Source organism: Cherax quadricarinatus, chromosome 33 (genome assembly GCF_038502225.1).
Source record: "Cherax quadricarinatus isolate ZL_2023a chromosome 33, ASM3850222v1, whole genome shotgun sequence".
Classification (NCBI taxonomy): domain Eukaryota; kingdom Metazoa; phylum Arthropoda; class Malacostraca; order Decapoda; family Parastacidae; genus Cherax; species Cherax quadricarinatus.
Genome location: NC_091324.1, coordinates 25,850,252 through 25,878,224, shown reverse-complemented (window position 1 = coordinate 25,878,224; position 27,973 = coordinate 25,850,252). Strand labels below are relative to the sequence as shown.

The 27,973-nt window shown below is 40.3% G+C and overlaps 2 protein-coding genes across 13 annotated transcripts in view; one reads left to right on the top strand and one right to left on the bottom strand.

Moving 5' to 3' along the window:
* Positions 1 to 27,973, top strand: part of LOC128693958 (protein FAM200C) — a 58,644-nt gene that overhangs the window by 10,867 nt on the left and 19,804 nt on the right. For 8 of the 12 annotated variants that reach the window (XM_070090949.1, XM_070090948.1, XM_053783898.2 and 5 more), the window contains 5 exons: positions 4,523 to 4,948; positions 9,597 to 9,962; positions 10,822 to 10,976; positions 19,782 to 19,860; positions 27,595 to 27,959. In XM_070090949.1, coding sequence (XP_069947050.1) covers positions 4,523 to 4,948; positions 9,597 to 9,962; positions 10,822 to 10,976; positions 19,782 to 19,860; positions 27,595 to 27,959 — 1,391 coding nt within the window. Of the gene's footprint in view, positions 1 to 95; positions 733 to 4,522; positions 4,949 to 9,596; positions 9,963 to 10,821; positions 10,977 to 19,781; positions 19,861 to 27,594; positions 27,960 to 27,973 lie in introns of those variants that run through there. The other 4 variants (XM_070090950.1, XM_053783893.2, XM_053783895.2 and 1 more) reach the window with 3 other exon arrangements.
* Positions 6,198 to 8,403, bottom strand: LOC138853575 (piggyBac transposable element-derived protein 3-like). Its single transcript, XM_070091052.1, has 2 exons — positions 8,331 to 8,403; positions 6,198 to 8,066 (listed from the first exon to the last, which is right to left on the bottom strand). The coding sequence occupies exons 1-2, from the start codon at positions 8,334 to 8,336 to the stop codon at positions 6,198 to 6,200; spliced, it is 1,875 nt and encodes a 624-aa protein (XP_069947153.1). The 5' UTR covers positions 8,337 to 8,403.

Sequence of the window (27,973 nt, the reverse complement as noted above, 5' to 3'; positions counted from 1 at the left end):
CCAGTCATGGGCCAAGCTCATCTGGCCCTCGCCTGATCAACCAGGCTGGTAGTTATAAATGCTTTTATAGGATGTAAATACTGTATTTTATTTACATCCATCTCTTGTCAGTTCATAACCATGCTCATTGCTAGTGATACATTACATCTGACGAATGTGAAAATGTGACAAGACTGAAACAGATATTATTGTGTATGTAAACATTGCAGGAAGAAAATTGTTGCACATTTGACACTTCCTTGAATGATAGACAGTGGCATAAGCCAACAGGTGGTTATTCAAAGTTATTTTAGGTAGGAAAAACCTTTCTTTCATGACACTTCACTGCAGTGGGACTTTCATCGAGCACCTATTAAAGATAAAACCCCATAATGGGTGAAATGTAAAATAGTGTATCCTTGTTATCTGTAGTGATTCTAGGGATACATCTATGAATATTTTATTTGAATATTGTTACATTTAAAAAGAATGTGGAAGTATACAAGATTTTGTGTGTACAGTGTTAGTGGCTGATAAGATAATAGATTACAAGTTGATATGTTTGCAGCTCGGTAAGACAGATGCACTTGAATCTACAGAATGAGGATTCTCGAGAGCGCATGGGATATATTGATATACAGTACTATAATTAGTTAATTGTTCCATGGATCATTCTTCCCATGGCTCCATCTCTGGCTTGGTCTACTAAATTGGAAAAGAAACGTTATTAAGCATTTGAAAATGAAGATAAGTGTACGTATACCTAATGTAAGTTTAGGATGTAAACTTGTAAGACTTACATGCCATTGTACATATTCATGAGACAAAGAAAGGACCAACCCCACCAGAGTGCAAAACATATGCCATGCTTCTGGTTCACATTCATTTAACAGGGTGGTAATATCACAGTGGGTGGTCGATGTTGCCGTCAACCAGCCCACTACCAGACGTTGTAAAATATTTTGTATTAAATATTAACCCTTAAATGGTCCAAACATATATATACGTTTTTTCAACATCTGAAAGTATGTAAAAAAATGTAATTTTTTTTGTTTTACATTTGAAAACGTGTAAAAAAAACTTTTATCTACATTTTTTTTGTTATATTTGAAAATATGTCTAATATGTAGAGAGAATGGAGCGAAACAGAATGATTTCAAGAGTGTATCAGTCTGTAGTGGAAGGAAGGCGGGGTAGGGGTCGGCCTAGGAAAGGTTGGAGGGAGGGGGTAAAGGAGGTTTTGTGTGCGAGGGGCTTGGACTTCCAGCAGGCATGCGTGAGTGTGTTTGATAAGAGTGAATGGAGACAAATGGTTTTTAATACTTGACGTGCTGTTGGAGTGTGAGCAAAGTAACATTTATGAAGGGGTTCAGGGAAACCGGCAGGCCGGACTTGAGTCCTGGAGATGGGAAGTACAGTGCCTGCACTCTGAAGGAGGGGTGTTAATGTTGAAGTTTAAAAACTGTAGTGTAAAGCACCCTTCTGGCAAGACAGTGATGGAGTGAATGATGGTGAAAGTTTTTCTTTTTCGGGCCACCCTGCCTTGGTGGGAATCGGCCAGTGTGATAATAAATAAATAAATAAATATACTAAAAGTATTGTTCAGAGGGCTGAGAAGGGGTTATTGAGGTGGTTTGGTCATTTAGAGAAGATAGAGCAAAATAGGATGACTTGGAGAGTGTATAAATCTGTAGTGGAGGGAAGGATGGGTAGGGGTTGTCCTAGGAAAGGATGGAGGGAGGGGGTAAAAGAGGTTATGTGCAAGGGTCTGGGACATACAGCAGGCATGTGTGAGCATGTTGATTGGAGTGAATGGAGACAAAGGGTTTTTGGGACTTGATGAGCTGTTGGAGTGTGAGCAGGGTAATAATTGTGAAGGGATTCAGGGAAACTGGTTAGCTGGACTTGAGACCTGGAGGTGGGAAGTAGAATGCTTGCACTTCAAAGGAGGGATTTGGAATATTTGCTGCTTAGAGTGACATCTAAATTGTCATATCTGCATGCCTCTGCAAAGACAGTGATAGTGTGAATGATGATGAAAGTTTTTTTTGTTTTGAGTCACCCTGCCTTGGTGGGAGATGGCCAGCATGTTTAAAAAAAAAAAAAATGTACTGTGGAGCAGAGGAAAGAGGGGATATGGTAATAGTCTCTTCTCAATGACTAAGTTCTGTTCCTAAGACCACGTTGGTAAATGAATTTGTTGCTAAGTGAGGAGCACACTACAATGGTAGTGGGTTTTAATAATAATAAAATAATATCTTCTACAAGTACATGTACAAGGTATGCAGACCTAGCTGACATCAATGACATACTTCTATATAGAAAGCCACTAGTTATGCAGAGCATTTCGGGCAAATTAGGTTAGTTTTGTCCCAGGATGCGACCCATACCAGTTGACTTAACACCCAGGCACCCATTTTATACTGGTGGATGAACAGGGACAGCAGGTGTCTTATGGAAACACTTCCTAATGTTTTCCAGCTGTAATGGAGAAACAAACTCTGGACCTCTGTGTGAGCTGAGTACGCTAGAGATCGAGCCATCTTTGATCTTGTTTTAATGTCACCTTTGCACCATTTATAACATTTTTGGTATATTTTTAAATGTATGGAAGAGGGTAAGGTACCTAGGGATTGGCAGAGAGCATGCATAGTTCCTTTGTATAAAGGCAAAGGGGATAAAAGAGAGTGCAAAAATTATAGGGGGATAAGTCTGTTGAGTATACCTGGCAAAGTGTATGGTAGAGTTATTATTGAAAGAATTAAGAGTAAGACGGAGAATAGGATAGCAGATGAACAAGGAGGCTTTAGGAAAGGTAGGGGGTGTGTGGACCAGGTGTTTACAGTGAAACATATAAGTGAACAGTATTTAGATAAGGCTAAAGAGGTCTTTGTGGCATTTATGGATTTGGAAAAGGCGTATGACAGGGTGGATAGGGGGGGGCAATGTGGCAGATGTTGCAGGTGTATGGTGTAGGAGGTAGGTTACTGAAAGCAGTGAAGAGTTTTTACGAGGATAGTGAGGCTCAAGTTAGAGTATGTAGGAAAGAGGGAAATTATTTCCCAGTAAAAGTAGGCCTTAGACAAGGATGTGTGATGTCACCGTGGTTGTTTAATATATTTATAGATGGGGTTGTAAGAGAAGTAAATGCGAGGGTCTTGGCAAGAGGCGTGGAGTTAAAAGATAAAGAATCACACATAAAGTGGGAGTTGTCACAGTTGCTCTTTGCTGATGACACTGTGCTCTTGGGAGATTCTGAAGAGAAGTTGCAGAGATTGGTGGATGAATTTGGTAGGGTGTGCAAAAGAAGAAAATAGAAAGTGAATACAGGAAAGAGTAAGGTTATGAGGATAACAAAAAGATTAGGTGATGAAAGATTGGATATCAGATTGGAGGGAGAGAGTATGGAGGAGGTGAATGTATTCAGATATTTGGGAGTGGACGTGTCAGCGGATGGGTCTATGAAAGATGAGGTGAATCATAGAATTGATGAGGGGAAAAGGGTGAGTGGTGCACTTAGGAGTCTTTGGAGACAAAGAACTTTGTCCTTGGAGGCAAAGAGGGGAATGTATGAGAGTATAGTTTTACCAACGCTCTTATATGGGTGTGAAGCATGGGTGATGAATGTTGCAGCGAGGAGAAAGCTGGAGGCAGTGGAGATGTCATGTCTGAGAGCAATGTGTGGTGTGAATATAATGCAGAGAATTCGTAGTTTGGAAGTTAGGAGGAGGTGCGGGATTACCAAAACTGTTGTCCAGAGGGCTGAGGAAGGGTTGTTGAGGTGGTTCGGACATGTGGAGAGAATGGAGCAAAACAGAATAACTTCAAGAGTGTATCAGTCTGTAGTGGAAGGAAGGCGGGGTAGGGGTCGGCCTAGGAAAGGTTGGAGGGAGGGGGTAAAGGAGGTTTTGTGTGTGAGGGGCTTTGACTTCCAGCAGGCATGCGTGAGCGTGTTTGATAGGAGTGAATGGAGACAAATGGTTTTTAATACTTGACGTGCTGTTGGAGTGTGAGCAAAGTAACATTTATGAAGGGGTTCAGGGAAACCGGCAGGCCGGACTTGAGTCCTGGAGATGGGAAGTACAGTGCCTGCACTCTGAAGGAGGGGTGTTAATGTTGCAGTTTAAAAACCGTAGTGTAAAGCACCCTTCTGGCAAGACAGTGATGGAGTGAATGATGGTGAAAGTTTTTCTTTTTCGGGCCACCCTGCCTTGGTGGGAATCGGCCAGTGTGATAATAAAAAAAAATAATAAAAATTTTAAATGTTTATATAGTAGTGTACAGAATAGAGGAAATCAGCTCCAGTATATATTATTTAGTTGTTGGTAAACAAGTACGTCGCTAAGTGAGGCTGGGCTGTATATACATGGAAGGTGCTTGGGGGGCCTGGTCTCATTCGAAGTATTTTAAATACTTCAATAATTATGGCAATATAAACTTCACTCGTCTAAATGCTGTATTGAATAGAATGTCACTATTAGAGAAACCAGGTTATTTATTATTTTTGAACTGTTTATAATTAATTTTTTTAATCCTATTTCAGGCATGTCTAATGGAACTGATAAACCTGGATATATGAACAGTTTTATGTCTTTCCTTGAACATAATGAACCAGGTGAGAAATCTGGTGCACAACTGAGTGAACATCAAGGTGCACATCCTGGTGAACACCAAGGTGAACAGTCTGGTGAACCAGGTGATCGACCTGCTGAGCATCTTGGTGAACAAGCTGATCAGCCTGATGAACAGCCTGAAGATATGGATGACCAACCTGAAGAGCACCTAGATGAGCACGATGAACAGCCAGAAGAGGACCCTGATGATCCGCCTGAAGCGCCCCTTGATGAACAACCTGATGAGCCTGTTGATGAACAGCCTCCTGAACCTCTTGATGACCAACCTGATGAGGACCTTGATGAACAGTCTGGTGAAATGAATGATGCTCAACGAGAACAATGCACTGCATCAGGTACGTTGAGTATTATTGGAAAAATTCAGATTTTCTTGGGGCATGGGGAATGTGATTGAGCCAGGAACTTGTATTTCCTGTAACTTCTCCCTGTGCAAAGAGTAGTAGTTCTGCTTTGCCCTATGAAATTGAGCATGATAACCAGGCATCCAAAATATTATCCCTCTTAGACATCAAGATATCATGAATGTAGAAACAGTCATAATACTCCTTTGATATACATGTACCTCTATACCTTTGATAAGTTCCGAGAGTTTTTCCACTCCTGCCAAGCTCATCTGGTGCTTGTCTGATCAGCCAGGCTGTTGCTGCTGGTGGTCTGCTGACCCACATATCCATCACAACCTGGTTGGTCTGGCACCTAGTGAAGATACTTGTTCACTTCTTTCTTGAAGCTTCTTGATGGAGCAGTTCACAACTAACCCACAAATTGTGGATGAAACTAGGTGACATTGCAGTTCATTCTTGATTAGTAAGGTGCCTTCATGCCAGTGAAAGACTGAAACTGAAACCTATCCTTTCTTTGGGTTGAGCCTAATTGCTTCTCCTTTCCCAGGCACTATTGAGGTTATGCTGTCATGTGACTAGTAGACTTATTTGCATGTGTTAGCCACATTGGATGCAACTCCATTCAAATTTGTATGGATAAGCTGTGTGATAAACTCGGGATTTATATCATTGTAGTGAACGGTATCTCTGTTTGCATTGGAAAGGATGCAAAAGCCTACAAGGCTGTGGCAACGGCAAGGACTGTGCCTTGGTCTAGTAGAAAAAATGTACGGCAAAAACAAACCTTTTGTACTAAATGCGATGGTTCATTTACAAGAGGCTTAACCCTTCAGGGGGCAAGAAAGTCTAAAGTGTGAATTTGAAATAGATTTCCTATGAGGGGATAGAGCCACTCAATGTAAGGTCACTGAGACCATCCAAACAGAGTTGTGAAAGTTACATCTCGCGCAATTGCAGATATTCGAAGACCGAGTGTATTCGGTCCTGCCCGTTGGGGGTATACCATTTTTGAATGTTGCAATGTTGCATTGGTTGTAAAAAAACGAAATAAGTATTTTTTAAATTTATTATACAAGTAGACAATATAAAAAACATAAATGGAACTTGTTTCTGAACAATTTGTAACCAGTAAAAAAATAGAAATAGGAACTACTTATCAACAATGACACATTGCAATGGGATGCAACTTACAAATGAAATATTCCTGAGTTCCCTGAGAAAGAACAATCATTTCACATCACTAATTTTGCAAATGAAAGTTCATGAAACAATTTTTATCCTTCTTTATGCACAGATTTACTTTACATATGGCACAGCAAAATGAGGATGTGACATGATTATTCTTTTTGCTGCAAAACTTGCATGAAAGCAGCTTACCTAACACTGGCCAGTGACCTAGCTGTTTATCCAGCCTCACACTGTCATCTGGCCTTTCTGCACGTTGGTACTGAAATGCAGATGGGTATTCCACCTTTGACAAAGCTTCATTACTGCCAACCAAAGAAGTACTGGTTGAATCTCGACTTCGTCTCATGCTGGTGCGGTTGAACTTTTGTCCTTTGGATCTTGCAGTGACAGAGATGTCAAGCCTGAATAGCTTCAGTGGTGTGCATGGCATGTTTAGTGACCTACAATCACGACAGTAAAGAAGCCATGCATTCACAACAGCAACATCCAAAACATAAGCAAAGAGCCGCATGTACCAACGCTTTGATTTCATTGGTGTTTTGTAAAGATGGACCAACATGTTACTTTTGTCGATACCTCCCATGTTTGCGTTGTAGTTCTTGATGATGGCTGGGCACTCAAAGTGGTCTTTCTTCTTTGATGCCTTGTCATATCTTTCAATAAGAGCCAAAGGATAAACTCCGACATCATTTGTGACTAGAGTCACAACTTTGTTGTCCTTCCATCTTACAAGAAGGATATGATCATTGCTTTGGAAATCAAAATAGCCCCTGGCCACATTATTCTTTTGCATTTCTTTCACAGGCATCAGTTGTGGCTTACCACATCTATTATCACGTATTGTTCCAGTGTACCTGCAGTTATACTTGTCTCTCAGTACCTTGACCAAAGGTAGACTTGAAAAGAAATTATCAGCATAGACTGCTGATGTTTTTCTTTGGTCAAGAGATGCTGCAAGTACAAGAACAATCCTGGAACTCATTGGGAGTTTATTTTCTTCATTTGACAGCTTTATGTGATGGTTCTCAAAAGTTGGGTTACCTTGATACATCAGTATATCATGTATGATTCCATCTTCACTGCTACGACAGAAGAGTTTGAAACCCCACTTGTCTGGTTTGTTTTTGATGTATTGCCTTAGGTTTCCAGCTGTTTTACCCTTGAAAGCAACCATAACTTCATCAACAGACTGCTTGGGTGTAGCTGGAACTTTCAAGCAAGCTTTAGTCAGTCCATTGTAAAGAGGCCTTATTTTGTAGAATCTGTCATTATCCTTCTTTTTTGTGTTATCATTGAAATGAATGGTACGCCTCAGCAACCTAAACCTCTTTGATCCCATGACTTCTGCAACTTGAATTGTCCTACTTGCACTTCTCCAATAGTCCTCAATGGATGGCTGTACAGTGTAACCCATATACAACAGAATACCTATAAACCTAGTCATTTCCTCAGAATCTGTTTGAAAAGTAGTATGTATGTCTTTTTGCCTGGCATACAAATTAGTTTGAAATGTAATGTTGTCTATCATGTCTTGAGTAAAAAAGTCTGTAAAATAATCATATGCACACCTAACTTCAACAGGCTTTTCATGTTCATATTTAGGCAAAGGGTCATTGTGGATGTCCTCATTCTTCCATTGGGTGTCTACTTGAGAAGCAAGATCATCTTGAAGCACTTCTTCATCAGGGTATTCCTCCATAGTAATACGTTTCTTCCTCTTGTTCAATTTTTTTTTTTTTGGTGGTGGCGCAGCTTCCTCCTCCCCATCTGTTGACACCTCTGCATCTGGTGGCAAGAATTCATCCTCACTATCCAGGAAATCCATGTCATCTGAGTCTTGATCTGAGTCAGTATCATCCCAAACACAGACAAATTTCGAGGTAGCCTTGGAGGACTCACCGTAGAACAATTTCTTATTGATCTGGAAGGACAATAAAAACATTCTGTACACACCCAGACCAATACTGAATTCATATATACACTACCAAATTCTATTGAAATATTTATATACCGAAACTTGAAAACTGCACCTAAAAGGGCAGGAACGGCCGGGCATGGTCCTATTTTGTTGCACTTTTTTCATTTGCATGGTGCACTCGTAATATGCTTCACAACGCCTTCATATATATATCAAAATATGGCTAAACTATTCATTTACACACTAGACACACAAATCAGTACTTACCGACATTGTATTGGGTGAAATGCTTCAGTATATAAGGAGCACTATACCGAGAAACACGAGTTTTGGCGCCGGCAAGGTATAAGTGTTTACATTCTGCTGTCTCGACCAATGGGAAGCGAGCAGCCGCCATCACCGCTCAGCCTGGGCGACTCAGGGAAGGTCTGTGATTGGTCAGAAATAGAGAATGGGAACCTAGATGCGCGGCGGGAGTTGTAGGACGTGCGCAAAAAACCACGCTATGAGGACAGACTTCACTCGGGTCTGCCCGGTAAAGGGAAAGGGTAAAGGGAATTCAGATTGGGAAAATAATAAATATTATATAAGCAAAAGGTTCAGTATAATAAATTTATAAGTTTGGGGTTGTGACCTAACTGAATGAGTCAGTTTAAGATCAGTCAGTGGAAATCAGTCATAAATGGGGTTGGAAGACATAGACTAGAGGAAACATAAGAGTTACAGAGTGATGAAGGATCGTGGAAATTGACTAATAGATGCCTGTGATATATACCTGTGATTTTTTTTTTTTTTTTTTTTTTTTTTTTTTACTCTGGAGCCTGGCCTTGGGCCAGGATTGTCTGGTGTTTACTCCCTGTGAGATTTGAAATGTCACTAAGGTTTAGGGGATGTTATTCCCTACACCACCACAAAAATCAGGGCATAGTTGGTTATTGTTAATAAAATTGTCAATGGACAGTATTAGTAGCAGGTGACAATAAGTAAACTCTTTAATATGAATTCAAATCTTGCATTAAAATCTGTCCAACTCATAATCTCATTATTTTTATGGATGAATGTAATAAGAGAAATTCATCTTACGAGAGAACAGGTCCTGTATATAAATTTTGTTAGCCTGGGTGCAAAAGGATGTACAGCACTGTACTGGTAATGAGTTTCCTCATTAAAGCACATGCTCATAGATTGTACATTCTGACATTATTAGTGTGGTGGATTCTTCATTTTTAATGAGTGGAAAATTAATTAATGCTTTAAGAAAATAAGAATTTTGAATGTACAGTAATTAAAATTTTGGAGAATAGATATTACAAAAATGTGGATGGAACAATTTACAAATAACTGAAATGGACCACTGTGACTTGACAGTGGTCTAATACAGGGCAAAATGTCATCTTGTATTGGAATAGCTTGATTTTTTTTTGAATGAAATGGTCAAATCCCACCGAGGCATGGTGATTAGTTTTATGGATGAAAAATAAGTTTTGCTAAATAGAGGTTTTAGTATAATATCTTTACCTTTTCTGTTTTTAGAAGCAGATGAGGCTCGGTCAGACAGTAGAAGCCCTGAAAATAATTTATTGGCGGTTAAAGTGAAGCCGGAACCTATTGAAATCAAGACAGAGGTATTTGCAACATCTATAGAGTTTGATCCCCCTGAAGAGGATGTCACACCAACAGACCATACTCCAGCTGATCCCTCCTTTACTACAGATATACCTCATTCAGGCTATCCATTACATACAGACTTAAGTGAAAAACCATCTATTGATGGGGAAAACACCAACAGTTCGGAAGCCACAAACCATAGTGAGGGTACAGAAGCCAATAAAAGTGGTCGCCGTAATGTGGCACGTAGGGGTCGCCGTGGCAATAAAGGCCCAGGTCTAAACGCTGGAGGTGAGTTGCTTTTTGTTTTCTGTAGCCAATTTTACATGAAATGTGCAACCTAATTATTCTTAAAGTACTCTATTGTATTCCAGAAATGTTATTTAATCTGCTTTTATAATATCCTAAGTTAATTACTTTGAGAAAATAGTGAAGTGCTTTTCATGAAGTGCATTTACAAAGTTTTGTGTTTGTAGCTTGTGTCACAGGTAAGACATCAGCATGCAAAATAGACGACTCTCCTGAGAAGACATCCTGGCATAATAAGTTAAACAATTGGTGTAAATATGGTGTTCAAGAAATCACACTACTAGGCTTAAAGTAGTATATAAACTTGGGGTGAGCATATACGAGTACAGGGTCTCATAGGGAGTATGGTGCATAGTGGCAAGGGGGCTAGGTAAATGAAGGTCCAGTGGCTGTTCCTGTGCCTTCCCTCTTGAATTATTGCATGATCTTTCAAATAGAGCTGAGTTGCCTTTTTGTCAGACCACTTTATCTGGAACACATTTTAAATAGGATTTAGTATTTTTTGTTTACATATTAAATTTATAGACTTGATTTTTATTATAAATTTGTTTAACAGTTTAGGACACATTGCATTTTCTTTGTTATATTGCATAATAATAATACATAAGATATTACATAACTTTTTCCCTCAGTATTCTTGCTGTAAATATTTTGGGCTGGTGTAAAAAGGTAAATAGTATGAATTGAACATAATGGATTTTTTTTAAGTGTATTTCTTACTTTTAATCATTTATTATATTTTTAAATTAGTAGTCTTAACACAAACATTGTTCATATTTCTGTGAATATAAATTTTTTAAATTTTAAGGAAAAGCTACTTTTTTCAATTTCTAACTTTCAGGAACCCCACAAAGAGAAAATTTACGAAGAACAGCACGGAATGTTCAACGTTATGGTCATATTGATGCAGAATCTGATGGATTTGCTGACTCGGATCCTGATTTTCATTTAAGTGATTCTGATGATGACCCAGATTTTAATCCCCTCAACAAAAAGGTATTGTGTGACTACTTAGGTACCACTACAGTAGAGTATGCTTATGATAAACCTTCATGTAGATGTGTGTAATACAAAAAATTTACCTTGCAAAATTTTCTTGAGAGATGAGCAATTACAAATACAGTGGACCCCCAACTTACAATATTAACCCTTTGAGGGTTTTCGTCGTACTAGTACGTCTTACACGTAGGGGTTTTTGACGTACTAGTACTCATAAATTCTAGCGGCCTCAAATCTAGTGGGAGAAAGCTGGTAGGCCTTCATATGAAAGAATGGGTCTATGTGGTCAGTGTGCAGTCTAAAAAAAATCCTGCAGCACACAGTGCATAATGAGAAAAAAAAAAACTTTGACCATTTTTTTTGAATAAATCAGCGACTTTGCAGTGTATTTTCGTATGGTATTTATTGTTGTATTCTAGTTTTCTTGGTCTCATTTTATAGAATGGAAGACATATTACAGAAATTGAGATGATTTTGACTGGTTTTACAAAGAAAAGTGCCTTGAAATTGAGCTCAAAGTAGCAGAAATGTTCGATTTTTACCAAACTTCAAAAGTACACAAATCGTGCCAAGCGTGCAATACACGTCAACTGGTGAGTCTAATATTCTTTCACATGTGCACCAATAATATTTATACCATTTTTTACACTAATGCAGTAGTCTGCATAACAGTAAATCTTATATTTTTTGTGAAAATAAAAATTCAAAGTGGAAAGCAAAAGAATATAAGAGGGGCCTTGAGACGTTACTAATGACTAGAGGAAATGTCATTTTAGTGCCAGGAATGTCTTTCTTGTGTATTCTGGACCCTATTCGGAAATTGGCATCTTTTGAAATTTGTGTGAAATTGGCAAAATTGCTAAATTCTGACCACTGTACTGGATAGTTGAATTTCATAAATGAGTGGTTTCTTGCACCCATTCGATAGAAAAAATGGAGTTCTAGCGAAATATTCATGTTTTTTGTCGACTAGTACAGTGAAATTGGCCGAAAATGGGGCTCAAAGTGGGCAAAATCGCCGATGCGTAAACATCGCCGAGACCGCTAACTTTGCGAGAGCATAATTCCGTAAGTTTTCTATCAAATTTCAAACGTTTGGTGTCTTTATGATCGGGAAAAGATTCTCTATCTTTTCATAAGAGAAAATAATTTTTTTTTTTTTTTAAATTTGGCCGACCCTGAGAACGAGTTTCGGAGAGGGCCTGTCGACCCTCAAAGGGTTAATTCATTCCAGAAGTCTGTTCAGGTGCCGTTAAAGAACGAATTTGTTCTCATAAGGAATATAAATTAGATTAGTCCGTTTCAGACCCCCAAAAATACACGTACAAAAGCACTTACAAAAATACACTTACGTAATTGTTCGAATTGGGAGCTGATCGTATGGCGGGGGTCCACTGTACTATGTAAGAGTGGTAAATTCATCATTCTTTCTTTTCTGGTTGACATGTCATATACTTGCTGTGGCTTTTTTATGTTCTTTGATTACACATTTTTGCTGAAGGCAAAATCATCTGCCATTAGACACTTCTCTGATACTGTACTGATAGAGTATAGGGAAGGTGTACCATAATGATACTCCCTGATACTGTACTGTCATCCTATTCTGCTTCATCCTCTCCAAATGCCCAAACCATATTAACAGCCCCTCTCTAACCCTCTTTGAGTTATACTTTTGGTGACCCCACACTATTTCTAAGTTCTTTGCATAATAGTCATACCACACATCACCCTCAAATATGACATAGCTACTACCTCCAGCCTCCTCCTTTAAGCAATTAAAATCCATTCCTCACACTTGCATAATTTTTGGTACTGTTCTACTCTGGTACATTCTCCTTTTTACCTTCATAGGTAAATTTCTTTTCCACAAATATTTTAACATTTCACAAATATTTTAACACACCTACCATCTTCTACCCCCTCCATCCCTCATCTGTTCTATTGTTCACCTCTTTTTTTTCACAGATTCATCTGCTGATATATCGCTCCCTATTATCTGAATGCTGTACGTTCATGTCCTCCATACTCCCTACCTACAATCCAATGCCCACATTTTCATTGCATAGAACTTTTTTTTTTTTTTAGCAAGTCGGCCGTCTCCCACCAAGGCAGGGTGACCCAAAAAGAAAGAAAATCCCTAAAAAGAAAATACTTACATCATCATTCAACACTTTCACCTCACTCAAACATAATCACTGTTTTTGCAGAGGTGCTCGGAACACAACAGTTTAGAAGCATATACATATAAAGATACACAACATATCCCTCCCAACCGATAATATCCTGAACCCCTTCTTTAGAGTGCAGGCATTGTACTTCCCATTTCCAGGACTCGAGTCCGGCTATATAAAAATAACCAGTTTCCCTGAATCCCTTCACTAAATATTACCCTGCTCACACTCCAACAGATCGTCAGGTCCCAAATACCATTCGTCTCCATTCACTCCTATTGAACGCGCTTATGTACGCCTGCTGGAAGTCCAAGCCCCTCGCCCACAAAACCTCCCTTATCCCTTCCTTCCAACCTTTTCAAGGATGACCCCTACCCCGCCTTCCTTCCCCTACAGATAACTTTTTCTTATGTTCACTAATTTTCTTTCACGAGCCCATCCCCATTCCCCCAAATTCCTCCTCCAACTTTTGAATATCTTTTGAGAATATCTCAAAGGATCAACTGAAACAACTCCAATTTTTATAAGATTTCCCATCCTTTAACCCTTAAACTGTTAGATAAAAGGACACAAGTGCAACTAATGTGACATTTTATTGTGGAAACACTTTGGCACTCCAGAAGTTTTATCAAGTTATTACAGCTTGATAAAGCTCCTGGAAAGTGAAATGTTGCCACAGTAAAATGTCACATTAGTTCCACTTGTGTCCTTTTACCTAACATATTGTTGGTAATTCTACCAGCATTAATACAACCCTTAAACTGCTGGATACCCAAAAAATAAAATTTCTGTATGTGTGTGGGAAGATTTTGAAATTGATGTGCTGTTGGCAACAGTGGTACTAAAGCCCCAGTTAGTATTTTAGGTTTATGGTTTTACTGAGCCAAATAAAATTCAGTTTTCAATTTTTTTTTTTTTTTTTTTTGGCATTCACTGATTACCATGTTTTGCTATTAAAATATCCTGATTTCAAGCTATAATAATTCTGTAAATAGATTGGAAGGCACGCTGCATTGTAATAACATCAGTATTCACTTTATACGTAATTTGCACAAAAACATGGTTTATCTTATACCTAATGATTCTTTCTGTCACGCAACACTATGTACTGTTTCGAGTTATGATATTCGTTAAAGCATGGCTTGAGGTACAGTGGCATACCACATAATTTAGATATATCATGTATCTGTTGGCTTGCTTGGCTTTTTGGCTGTGTGCTGACATCCATAGCATTGTTTCTATGCATGAATAGTATCAGGGAAGTGTGCATCAGGCTTCAGCTGAAATGTATCACACTGCCATGGTGGTGACATGTTGGCTGAGCCCTCACCTACTGGCCTGGTGCAAGTATGAGTGGTGGGGGGGGGGGTTGAAGAGGGTTGGAATAGTTTTAAAAATGCAGTATTAGAATGTGGGGCAGAAGTTTGTGGTTATAGGAGGGTGGGTGCAGGAGGAAAGAGGAGTGATTGGTAGAATGATGAAGTAAAGGGTGTGATAAAAGAGAAAAAGTTAACTTATGAGAGATTTTTACAAAGCAAAAGTGTTATAAGAAGAGTAGAGTACATGGAGAGTACAAGAAAGGTGAAGAGAGTGGTGAGAGAGTGCAAAAGGAGGGCAGATGATGGAGTGGGAGAGGCACTGTCAAGAAATTTTAATGAAAATAAGAAAAATTTTTGGAGTGAGTTAAACAAGTAAAGAAAGCCTAGAGAATGAATGGATTTGTCAGTTAAAAACAGAGTAGGGGAGTTAGTAGATGAGAAGATGGAGGTTTTGGATAGATGGTGAGAATATTTTGAGGAACTTTTAAATGTCGACGAAGAAAGGGAAGCGGTAATTTCGTGCACTGGCCAGGGAGGTATACCATATTGTAGGAGTGAAGAAGAACGGGATAAGTGTGGGGAGGTGCGTGAGGCATTACGTACAATGAAAGGGGGTAAAGCAGCTGGAACTGACGAGATCATGACAGAAATGTTAAAAGCAGGGGGGGGGGGGTATAGTGTTGGAGTGGTTGGTATTTTTGTTTAATACATGTATGAAAGAGGGAAAGGTACCTAGGGATTGGCAGAGAGCACGTATAGTCCCTTTATATAAAGGGGAAGGGGAACAAAAGAGATTGTAAAAATTATAGAGGAATAAGTTTACTGAGTATACCAGGAAAAGTGTACGGTAGGGTTATAATTGAAAGAATTAGAGGTAAGACAGATTGCGGATGAGCAAGGAGGTTTCAGAGTGGGTAGGGGATGTGTAGATCAAGTGTTTACATTGAAGCATATATGTGAACAGTATTTAGATAAAGGTAGGGAAGTTTTTATTGCATTTATGGATTTGGAAAAGGCATATGATAGAGTGGATAGAGGAGCAATGTGGCAGATGTTGCAAGTACAGTGGACCCCCGGTTAATGATATTTTTTCACTCCAGAAGTATGTTCAGGTGCCAGTACTGACCGAATTTGTTCCCTTAAGGAATATTGTGAAGTAGATTAGTCCATTTCAGACCCCGAAACATACACGTACAAACGCACTTACATAAATACACTTACATAATTGGTCGCATTTGGAGGTGATCGTTATGCGGGGGGTCCACTGTATATGGAATAGGTGGTAAGTTACTAAATGCTTTAAAGAGTTTTTATGACGATAGTGATGCTCAGGTTAGGGCGTGTAGAAGAGAGGGAGATTACTTCCCAGTAAAAGTAGGTATTAGACAGGGATATGTAATGTCACCATGGTTTAATATATTTATAGATGGGGTTGTAAAAGAAGTAAATGCTAGGGTGTTCGGGAGTGGGGTGGGATTAAATTAGGGGGAATCAAAAACAAATTGGGAATTGACACAGTTGCTTTTTGCTGATGATACTGTGCTTATGGGAGATTCTAAAGAATGTTTTTAGATACTTTGGAGTTGACGTGTTGGCGGATGGATTTATGAAGGATGGGTTAGTCATAGAATTGATGAGGGAAAAAAAGGTGAGTGGTGCGTTGAGGTGTATGTGGAGACAAAAAACGTTGTCAGTGGAGGCAAAGAAGGGAATGTATGAAAGTATAGTAGTACCAACACTCTTATATGGGTGTAAGGCTTGGGGTGTGAATGCAGCAGCGAGGAGGTGGTTGGAGGCAGTAGAGATGTTCTGTCTAAGGGCAATGTGTTTTGCAAATATGCAGAAAACTCGGAGTGTGGAAATTAGGTGTGGAGTTAATAAAAGTATTAGTCAGAGGGCTGAAGAGGGGTTGTTGAGGGGGTTTGGTCATTTAGAGAGAATGGATCAAAGTAGAATGACATGGAGAGCGTATAAATCTGTAGGGGAAGGAATGCAGGGTAGGGGTCGTCCTCGAAAAGGTTGGAAGGAAGAGGTAAGAGAGGTTTTCTGGGCGAGGGGCTTGGGCTTCCAGCAGGCATGCATGAGTGTGTTCGATAGGAGTGAATGGAGACGAAAAGTATTTGGGACCTGACGAGCTGTTGGAGTGTGAGCAGGGTAATATTTAGTGAAGGGATTCAGGGAAACCAGTTATTATATATAACCGGACTGGAGTCCTGGAAATGGGAAGTACAATGCCTGCACTCTAAAGGAGGGGTTTCAGATATTGGCAGTTTGGAGGGATATATTGTGTATTTTTATACGTATATACTCCTAAACTGTTGTATTCTGGGCACCTCTGCAAAAACAGTGATTGTGTGAGTGAGGTGAAAGTTTTGAATGATGATGAAAGTATTTTCTTTTTGGGGATTTTCTTACTTTTTGGGTCACCTTGCCTCAGTGGGAGATGGCCGACTTGTTGAAAAAACAAACACACACACACACACACACACACACACACACACACACACACACACACACACACACACACACACACACACACACACACACTCACTCACTCACTCACTCACTCACTCACTCACTCACTCACTCACACACTCACACACTCACACACTCACACTCACTCTCACTCTCACTCACACTCACTCACACTCACCCATGGAATAGCCTAGAAAGTGATGTGGTGGAGGCAGGAACCATACATAGTTTTAAGGCGAGGTATGATAGAGCTCATGGGGCAGGGAGAGAGAGGACCTAGTAGCAATCAGCGAAGAGGCGGGGCCAGGAGCTGTGACTCGACCCCTGCAACCACAAATAGGTGAGTACTCACTCACACACTCACACACACACTCACTCACACTCACTCACACTCACTCACACTCACTCACACTCACTCACACTCACTCACACACACAGAGCATGGTTTCAGGGAAGGAAAATCCTGTGTCACAAACCTACTAGAGTTTTATGACAAGGTGACAGAAGTAAGACAAGAGAGAGAGGGGTGGATCGACTGCATTTTTTTGGACTGCAAAAGGGCCTTCGACACAGTTCCTCACAAGAGGTTACTGAAAAAGCTAGAAGATCAGGCACATATAACAGGAAAGGCACTGCAATGGATCAGAGAATACCTGACAGGGAGGCAACAACGAGTCATGGTACGTGACGAGGTGTCAGAGTGGGCGCTTGTGACAAGCGGGGTTCCACAGGGGTCAGTCCTAGGACCTGTGCTGTTCTTGGTATATGTGAACGACATAACGGAAGGGATAGACTCAGAAGTGTCCTTGTTTGCAGATGATGTGAAGTTAATGAGAAGAATCAAATCGGATGAGGATCAGGCAGGACTACAAAGAGACCTGGACAGGCTGCAAGCCTGGTCCAGCAACTGGCTCCTTGAGTTTAACCCTGCCAAATGCAAAGTCATGAAGATTGGGGAAGGGCAAAGAAGACCGCAGACACAATATAGTTTAGATGGCCAAAGACTGCAAACCTCACTCAAGGAAAAAGATCTGGGGGTGAGTATAACACCGAGCATATCTCCTGAGGCGCACATAAATCAGATAACTGCTGCAGCATACGGGCGCCTGGCAAACCTACGGATAGCGTTCCGATACCTCAGTAAGGAGTCGTTCAAGACCCTGTATACCATTTACGTCAGGCCCATACTGGAGTATGCAGCACCAGTTTGGAATCCACACCTAGTCAAGCACGTCAAGAAATTAGAGAAAGTGCAAAGGTTTGCAACAAGACTAGTCCCAGCGCTACGGGGATTGTCCTACGAAGAAAGGTTGAGGGAAATCGGCCTGACGACACTGGAGGCCAGGAGGGTCAGGGGAGACATGATAACGACATATAAAATACTGCGCGGAATAGACAAGGTGGACAAAGACAGGATGTTCCAGAGATGGGACACAGACACAAGAGGTCACAATTGGAAGTTGAAGACTCAGATGAATCGAAGGGATGTTAGGAAGTATTTCTTCAGTCATAGAGTAGTCAAGTCATGGAATAGTCTAGAAAGTGAAGTAGTGGAGGCGGGAACCATACATAGTTTTAAGGCGAGGTATGATAAAGCTCATGTAGCAGGGAGAGAGAGGACCTAGTAGCAATCAGTGAAGAGGCGGGGCCAGGAGCTATGACTCGACCCCTGCAACCACAAATAGGTGAGTACAAATAGGTGAGTACACACACACACACACACACACACACACACTCACACTCTCACACACTCTCTCACACTCTCTCCACACACACACTCGTGCACACACAGACACACACACACACACACACACACACACACACACACACACACACACACACACACACACACACACACACACACACACACACACACACACTCACTCACACTCTCACACACTCACACACTCACACACTCTCACACACTCTCACACACTCTCACACACTCTCACACACTCTCACACACTCACACACACACACACACACACACACACACACACACACACACACACACACACACACACACACACTCACACACACACACTCGTGCACACACACACTCGTGCTCACACACTCACGCACACTCACACTCTCACACTCTCACTCTCACACTCACACTCACACTCTCACACTCACACACACACACTCACACACACTCTCACACACACACACACACACACACACTCGTGCACACACACACTCGTGCACACACACACACACGCACATGCACACGCACACGCACACTCACACTCACACACACACACACACACACACACACACACACACACACACACACACACACACACACACACACACACACAGAGTCAGTGGTACCTCGGGATACGGACAGTTCAAAACACGAACAGTCATGTAAGTGCTTTTGTAAGTGTGTTTTTGGGGGTCTGAAATGGATTAATCTAATTTACATTATTCCTTATGGGAACAAATTCGTTCGATATCATCACTCGAACAGCCTTCTGGAATGAAATAAGTTCGTATACTGAGGTGCCACTCTATTTTTTATTAATATTTTGGGTCACCCTGCCTCTGTGGGAAATGGCCAGTGTGTTAAAAAAAAAAATATAGGTTTAACATTAGTAGTTATAAAATTCAGGTATCTCCAATGAGGGATATCCCCAGTAGGAGAAATACCTTAGTTTTACCGTGCTTGTTATATATATCTTGATAATATTTCCTTTTTACCTCATCACTTTAAAGAGTAAATCATCAGCATTGTAAGCTATTCTGTAATATTCAGTAATGTACTGGACTATTTTAGTAAAACCTTTGTATATATTATTGTCTTTACTTTAAACTTGTAAATTGCTTGTTTTCAGACAAATGCATTAAGCGATGAGGAAGAATTTCGACCTCGAAGAGGTCGTGGACGAGGGCGAGGATCAGGAGGACATAGAGGTGAGTTTTAATGTCAATTTTTATTTTTATTAAACCTTTCTGTACACAATTTAAGCTTATTGCATGACCACCCAGCAGTAATTTCCCAGATTTTAGTCTAAGGAATATGGCCTGTGTTTCCCTTCCTTGGATCAAACCTGAATGCCTCTTATTCTCCAAGCACTAAACCCCTATGGTTTTAGTACTCTCCCTTGAATATAATATACAGTAGTCATGTTTCTTTGATAAAGTACTTAAATTATATTTTTAATTGTACCGTGAAGAACTTTGTCAGGTCATTTATTGTATAATACTTTATTTAGACCACTGATTGGTTGAATTACTTTTGACTTTACCCATGGTGTAAACATCACTCAATAAGGGGAAACTCAGATGTGCCCACCATATGATGCGGGGTCAAGTTTAACAGCTCAGATTAGGTTGCAGCTGGCAAAAGGGGAAAAACTAAAATCATGCATCTATACTACATGCTTATATCTTATTATTCATTCTCCATTGCATATTTAAAGAGAATAGATATGCTTTGAATATTTCTCCTTTGCATGTGCATTAATTGCTCATAAAGCTGTTAAGTCTAAAATTTAGCTTGATATCTTTACCCTTTAATATTGGTTTTGGAATTAAGGTTTGCATTATAGATTGTCGTTTGTAAAATATAATTTATTAGGGATTTTATTAGAGTTTTGATGAGGATAGTGAGGCTCAGGTTAGGGTGTGTAGAAGAAATGGAGGCTATTTCCCGGTAAAAGTAAGTCTTAGACAGGGATGTGTAATGTCACCATGGTGGTTTAATATATTTATAGATGGGGTTGTAAATGAAGTAAATGCTAGGGTGTTCGGGAGAAGGGTGAGATTAAATTATGGGGAATTAAATACAAAATGGGAAGCGACACAGTTACTTTTTGCTGGTGATACTGTGCTTATGGGAGATTCTAAAGAAAAATTGCAAAGGTTAGTGGATGAATTTGGGAGTATGTGCAAAGGTAGAAAGTTGAAAGCGAACATAGAAAAGAGTAAGGTGATGAGAGTATCAAATGATTTAGATAAAGAAAAATTGGATATCAAATTTTGAGGAGGAGTATGGAAGAAGTGAATGTTTTCAGATATTTTTGAGTTGACGTGTCAGCGGATGGATTTATGAAGGACGAGGTTAATCATAGAATTGACGAAAGAAAAAAGGTGAGTTGTGCATTGAGGTATATGTGGAGGCAAAAAGCTGTTATCAATGGAGGAAAAGAAGGGAATGTATAAAAGTATAGTAGTACCAACACTCTTTTGTGGGTGTGAAGCTTGGGTTGTAAATGCTGCAACGAGGAGGCAGTTGGAGGCAGTGGAGATGTCCTGTTTAAGGGCAATGTGTGGTGTAAATATTATGCAGAAAATTCGGAGTGTGGAAATTAGGAGAAGGTGTGGAGTTAATAAAAGTATTAGTCAGAGGGCTGAAGATGGGTTGTTGAGGTGGATCAAATGGATCAGATGATCAGAATGGATCAAATCAGAATGACATGGAGAGCATATAAATCTGTAGGGGAAGGAATGCGGGGTAGGGGTCATTCTCAAAAAGGTTGGAGGGGGGGTAAAGGTGGTGTTGTGGGCTAGGGGTTTGGACTTCCAGCAAGCGTGCGTGAGCGTGTTAGATGGGAGTGAATGGAGACAAATGGTATTTGGGACCTGACAAGCTATTGGAGTGTGAGCAGGGTAATATTTAGTGAAGGGATTCAGGGAAACCGGTTATTTTATATAACTGGACTCGAGTCTTGGAAATGGGAAGTACAAATCCTGCACTCTAAAGGAGGGGTTTGAGATATTGGCAGTTTGGAGGGATATAAGAACATAAGAAAGAAGGAACACTGCAACAGGTCTACTGACCCATGCGGAGCAGGTCCATATCCCCCCCCCCTCCCCTGGATTAGACCAATGACCCACCCTCCCGGGTTAGCCCAATGACCCACCCAGTCTGGTCACCTCCACTCAAGGATGGAGCACTGCATCAGACCCAGCAGCACAAGCTAGTCAAGTCCAACTCACACCCACCCACACCCACTCATGTATTTATCTAACCTATTTTTAAAACTACAAAACGTTTTAGCCTCAATAACTGTACTCGGGAGTTTATTCCACTCATCCACAACTCTGTTACCAAACCAGTGCTTTCCTATATCCTTCCTGAATCTGAATTTTTCCAATTGCTGCGAGTCGTGTCTTGGCTGGAAATTTTCAGCACACTATTTACATCCTTTTTATTTATTCCTGTTTTCCATTTATACACCTCGATCATATCTCCCCTAATTCTACGCCTTTCGAGAGAGTGCAGATTCAGGGCCCTCAGTCTATCCTCATGTACGTTTTCCAGAGCATTTATATCCATTCTGTAATACAGTGACCAGAACTGAGCAGCATAGTCTAAATGAGGCCTAACCAAGGATATATAGAGTATTTTTATACGTATATACTTCTAAAGTGTTGTATTCTGGGCACCTCTGCAAAAACAATGATTATGTGTGAGTGAGGTGAAAGTGTTGAATGATGATGAAAGTATTTTCTTTTTGGGGATTTTCTTTCTTTTTGGGTCACCCTGCCTCGGTGGGAGATGGCCGACTTGTTGAAAAAAAAAAAATATTAGGGTACACTTAAGGATTTTTTTTTTTTAACACTTCGATTGTTTTCCACCGAGGCAGGGTTACCCAAAAAGAAAGAAAAAAAACTTTCCTTGTCATTCAACACTTTTACCATCACTCATACATAATCACTGTCTTTGCAGAGGCACTCAGGTATGACAGTTTAGATGTCCCTCCAAACTGCCAATATCTCAAATCCCATTCTTTAAAGTGCAGGCATTGTACTTCTCATTTCCAGGACTCAAGTCTGGCTAACCAGTTTCCTTGAATCCCTTCACAAAATATTACCCTACTTACACTCCAACAGCTCATCAGGTCCCAAAATCCATTTGTCCTCATTTGCACTTATCTAGCACACTCACGAAAGCTTGCTGGAAGTCCAAACCCCTCGCCCACAAAACCTCCTTTACCCTCTCCCTCCAACCATTTTGGGGGACGACTCTTGCCCCGCCTTCCTTCTCCTACAGATTTATACACTCCAAGTCATTCTACTTTGTGACATTCTCTCTAATTGACCAAACCACCTCAATAGCCCCTCTTCAGCCCTCTGACAAATACTTTTAGTAGCTCCATACGTCCTCCTAACTTTGACACTACGAATTCTCTGCATAATATTTACACCACACATTGCCCTTAGACATGACATCTCCACTGCCTCCAGCCGCCTCCTCGCTGCAGCATTTACAAACCATGCTTCACACCCATATAAGAGTATTTGTACCACTATGCTCTCGTACATTTCCTTCATTGCCTCCATGGATAACGATTTTTGTCTCCACAGATACCTCAATGCACCACTTGCCATTTTTCCTTCATCAATTCTATGGTTAACCTCATCCTTCGTAAGCCCATCCACTGACAAGTCGGCGCCCAAATATCTGAAAATATTCACTTCTTCCATAGTCCTTCCCTCCTGTGTGATATCCAGTTTTTCTTTATCGAAATAATTTTATACCCTCATGGCCTTACTCTTATTTATGCTCACTTTCAACTTTCCATTTTACACACCCTCCCAAACTCGTCCACTAACCTTTGCAACTTTTCTTTAGAATCTCCCAAAAGCACAGTATCATCAACAAAATGTAACTGTCAACTTCTATTTTGTATTTGATTCCCCATAATTTAATCCCACCCCTCTCCCAACACCCTAACATTTACTTCTTTTACAACCCCATCTATAAATATGTTAAACAACCTTAGTGACATCACGCATCCCTGTCTAAGGCCTACTTTTACTGGGAAGTAATCTCCCTCTCTTCTACACACCCTAACATGAGCCTCACTATCTTTATAAAAACTCTACATCGTTTAGTAACTTACTACCTATTCCATACACTTGCAACATCTGCCACATTGCTCCACTATCCACTTTATCATATGCCGTTTCTAAATTCATTAATGCAATGAAAACTTCCCTACCTTTAAATACTGTTCACATATATGCTTCAATGTAAACACTTGATCCACACATCTCCTACTCATTCTAAAACCTCCTTGCTCATCTGCAATCCTGCTTTCTGTTTTACCGCTAATTCTTTCAATAATAACTCTACTATATTCTTTACATGGTATATACATAACCTGTACATAGAAGAGAGGAGCTTACAATGATGTTTTGGTCCGACTTGGACCATTTACAAAGTCACACTAACAAAAAGGAGAGAAGGAGGGAGTATGTATAGGCCAGCATACATTGACGGGAGCAAGAGAGGTAGTGGTGGAGGTAGTAGTAGTAGTAGTGGAGTCAGTCAAATAAGAGGAGCACTGCAAGGGAGCTAAGGGTCCACAGAGGGTAGGAGCAAGAAAACAAGGAGGAGAAAAAATATAACAATATTCAGGACAAATTCCCTAAGCAGAAGAAAGAAAACCCGAAGGAGAAAGAGAAAGAGGAAAGGGGAAGAGGGACAAGGGGAAAAAAGAATCAGGTTAAGTCATGGGTGTTCTGAAGTTTGGAGCATTTTACAATGTAATGGGAAAGGAAGGCATCTACAGAGACAAAGCAAGGACTAAGATTCATACAAGGAAAGTTATGTACCAGGAAAAATTCAACTAAATGGCGACTGTGAAAGTTTGCAGTAGTGTAGACAGTTTTAGCAGGAGACCAGTCAATAGGATGACTGTGAAGTCTGACATGACAGAAAAGAGCATTGTTGGTGTCGGCAAGTCTAACGCTACTTTTGTGCTCCCTAAGTCTGTCAGAAAGAGATTGGCCAGTTTCACCAAAGTACTGAAGAGGACAGGAGGAACAAGAAATAGAGTAGACACCAGGAGCATCTATAGAGGAAGGAGAGGTATGAACTAGATTAGTGCGAAGAGTGTTAGTCTGGCGAAAAGTAAGTTTGATGTCTAAGGAACGGAGAGAGTTGTTGAGATCAGAAAGAACGGAAATGTAGGGAAGGCAGAGGACTGGAGAGTTCCCAGGAGTAGAGAGTTTGGGAGAGAAGAAAGTCTGTTTAGCACACGAGAAGGCAGAGTCTATGAAATGGGAAGGGTAGGCAAGACAGGAAAATGATTTATGAAGAGTGGAAATTTCTGATTCAAGGAACTGAGGATTACAAATGCAGAGAGCATGGAGAAAGAGGAAGATAAGAACAGTTTTCTTGACAAAGGAAGCATGATAAGAAAAGTAGTGAATGTACATGCATGAATGTCTGCTGACCTGTATATACTCCCTCCCTCCTCTCATTTCTGTTAGTGTGACTTTGTGAGTGGTCCAGGTTGGACTGAAATGTCGTCATAAGCTCCTCTTCTGTGTGGGGGTTATTTGTGTGTTGTTCCAGTCATGGTATTGTCCCCTGCCCCTCCACCCCCCTTTTTTTTTTGTTATTTACCTGGTATACTTGGTAAACTTATTCCCCTATAACTTTTACAATCTCTTTTGTCCCCCTTCCCTTTATATAAAGGAATTATACACGCTTTATGCCAATCCCTAGGTACCTTCCCCTCTTTCATACATTTATTAAACAAAAATACCAACCACTTCAACACCCCCTGCTTTTAACATTTCTGTAATGATCCTGTTGGTTCCAGTTGCTTTTCCCCCTTTCAGAGCTGTATGACCCTTGTAATTTTAGTGCTTCTTATTTATTATAATAATAATTTACCCCCTTTCATTCTACGTAATGCCTCGTTCACCTAACATCCTGCTCTTCTTCACTCCTGAAAGATGTTATATCTCCCTGGCCAGTGCATGAAATTACTGTTTTCCTTTCTTCATTAACATTTAAAAGTTCCTCAAAATATTCTCTCCATCTACCCAATACCTCCAGCTACCCATCTACTGACTACCCTACTCTGTTTTTAACTGACAAATCTTTTCATTCCCTAGGCTTTCTTAACTTGTTTATCTCGCTTAAAATTTTGTCTTGGCAAAATTTCTTGATCGTGCCTCTCCCATTCTATTATTTGCTCTCCTTTTACACTCGCCACTCTCTTCACCTTTCTTTTACTCTCCATATACTCTGCCCTTCTTATATCACTTCTGCTTTATAAAAACCTCTCATAAGCTACCTTTTTCTCTTGTATCACACCCTTTACCTCATCATTCCACCAATCACTCCTCTTTCCTCCTGCACCCACCCTCAAGGATCAAGCCTCCAACATTCCTTGCACTTTATGATTCACATGGGTTAAGCACCCTAAATACATATAATAATAGTAATGAGAATTAATAATAATAATGTTGACATCACCCATGCCTGTTTAAGGCCTTCTTTAGTTTCCTGTGTACTATTAACCATGTGGTGAATGTCTTGATTTGATTACTGATGATATTTGGGTGGTTCTCAAGAGAAGTTGCTAAGGTTCGTGAATGTTTGAGTGAATGAGAGAAGGAAATTAAAAGTAAACATTGCAGAGAGAAAGGCAATGAGAGTAACAAAAATATAAACAATAAAGGATTGGGTGGAATGAGTATGGAGGAAGTGAATATACTTAGACATTAATAAGTAGATATGCCAGCAGATGGGTCCATGAAAGATATGAAAGATGTAGTGAACCATAGAAGAGAGATTGCGAAGTATAGAATAGATATAGTGAACTATAGAATAGATGAGTTAGGGGGGAATTGGTAGATGATGCGTTGAGGAATTGGTGGAAAAAACTAGCTTATCTATAGAGGAAAAAAGGAACATGCTGGAGTATAATGGTTCCAACATTTTTATATGGGTGTGAAGCATGGGTTTCAAATTATACAAAAAGGAGGAAGATAGAGGCAGTGATACCATATTTTATAGCAATGTCTGGTATGAATATCATGCAGAGAATTTGGAGCGACGTCTAAACTGTCATATCCGGGCCACTCTGCAAAGACATCAATTATGTGTGAATGATAGTGAAAGCGTTTCTTTTTTGGGTCTCCCTGGCTCGGTGGGAGACGGCTGAAGTGTTGAAGAAGAAAAATTAAGAGCATAGAAATTAAAACCAATGTGAGGTCACCAAGGGTGTAATTCAAGAGGGCTGAACAAGGGTTATTGAGGTGGCTTGGTCATTCCAGTGAGGATGGAGAGGGGTAGGTTAGGCTGATGAAGAGTGGTAAAAGGTAGGAGATAGTTCGGAGGGTCATCTGCTTTGTGATGTTAGCAAACTTGCAAGACATCATTTGGATGAATGATGAATGTTTCCTTTTTGGGGATCACCCTTACCTTAATGGAACACAGCAGCGTTCATGTAAAAAAATAAAAATATAGTTCGTATTTGCGAAAACACTTGTAGTCAATCTCACAACAGCGAGATTGACTACTGGAATGCCTGAATACTTTTTTTTTTCCGTGAGTTTGTGTTTTACCAATTTTTTATTTTTTTTTTTTAGTGTGGTTTGCACTAATGAACCAGGGAAGGGTAATATATAGTAGTTGCTGTTGATAGTTTTGAGAATTTAAGCTTTTTGGCAATGCAAACTGTTATTGCATGGAGAGAGAATTTTGTAACTGCTGTTTACCCTGAAGTTGATTGTTTATATTGATTGTGATGTTGCATTGAAGAAATTTTAATACTTCTCTTATTATTTTTATCTTAGGGTATGCATGTTGGATTTTGTTAATTGAGTTACTTTTATATTTTTATGGCTGTTCATGTTTTGAAAAGTAACTTACCTTGCTTTTGCCTTTTTCCTAAGGCGTATTCATTTCGCCAGGTCGAGGTGGCTCGGGCAGAGGTGGAGTGAAGCGAGCGCATGATAGCAATTCCAGCAAAGATGATTCTTCTAGTAATGCTGAGAAACTCTCTTCCACCTCTGGTGGCACTCCAATCAACCCTCCTAAGAGGCGTGGTAGACCCCCATCATATCAGAACACAACAGTAGTCAGTAGTGGTGGCGGCGGCGGCGGCGGTGGTGGCCTTGGTGGCAGCGTTGGTGGTGGCGGCGGGAGCGGTGGTGGTGCCGGCGGTGGTGCCGGTGGTGGTGCCGGTGGTGGTGCCGGTGGTGGTGGTGGTGCCGGTGGTGGTGGCAGTGATGGTGGCGGAGACAACACAGTTTCAAGTGTAAGTTCACTAGG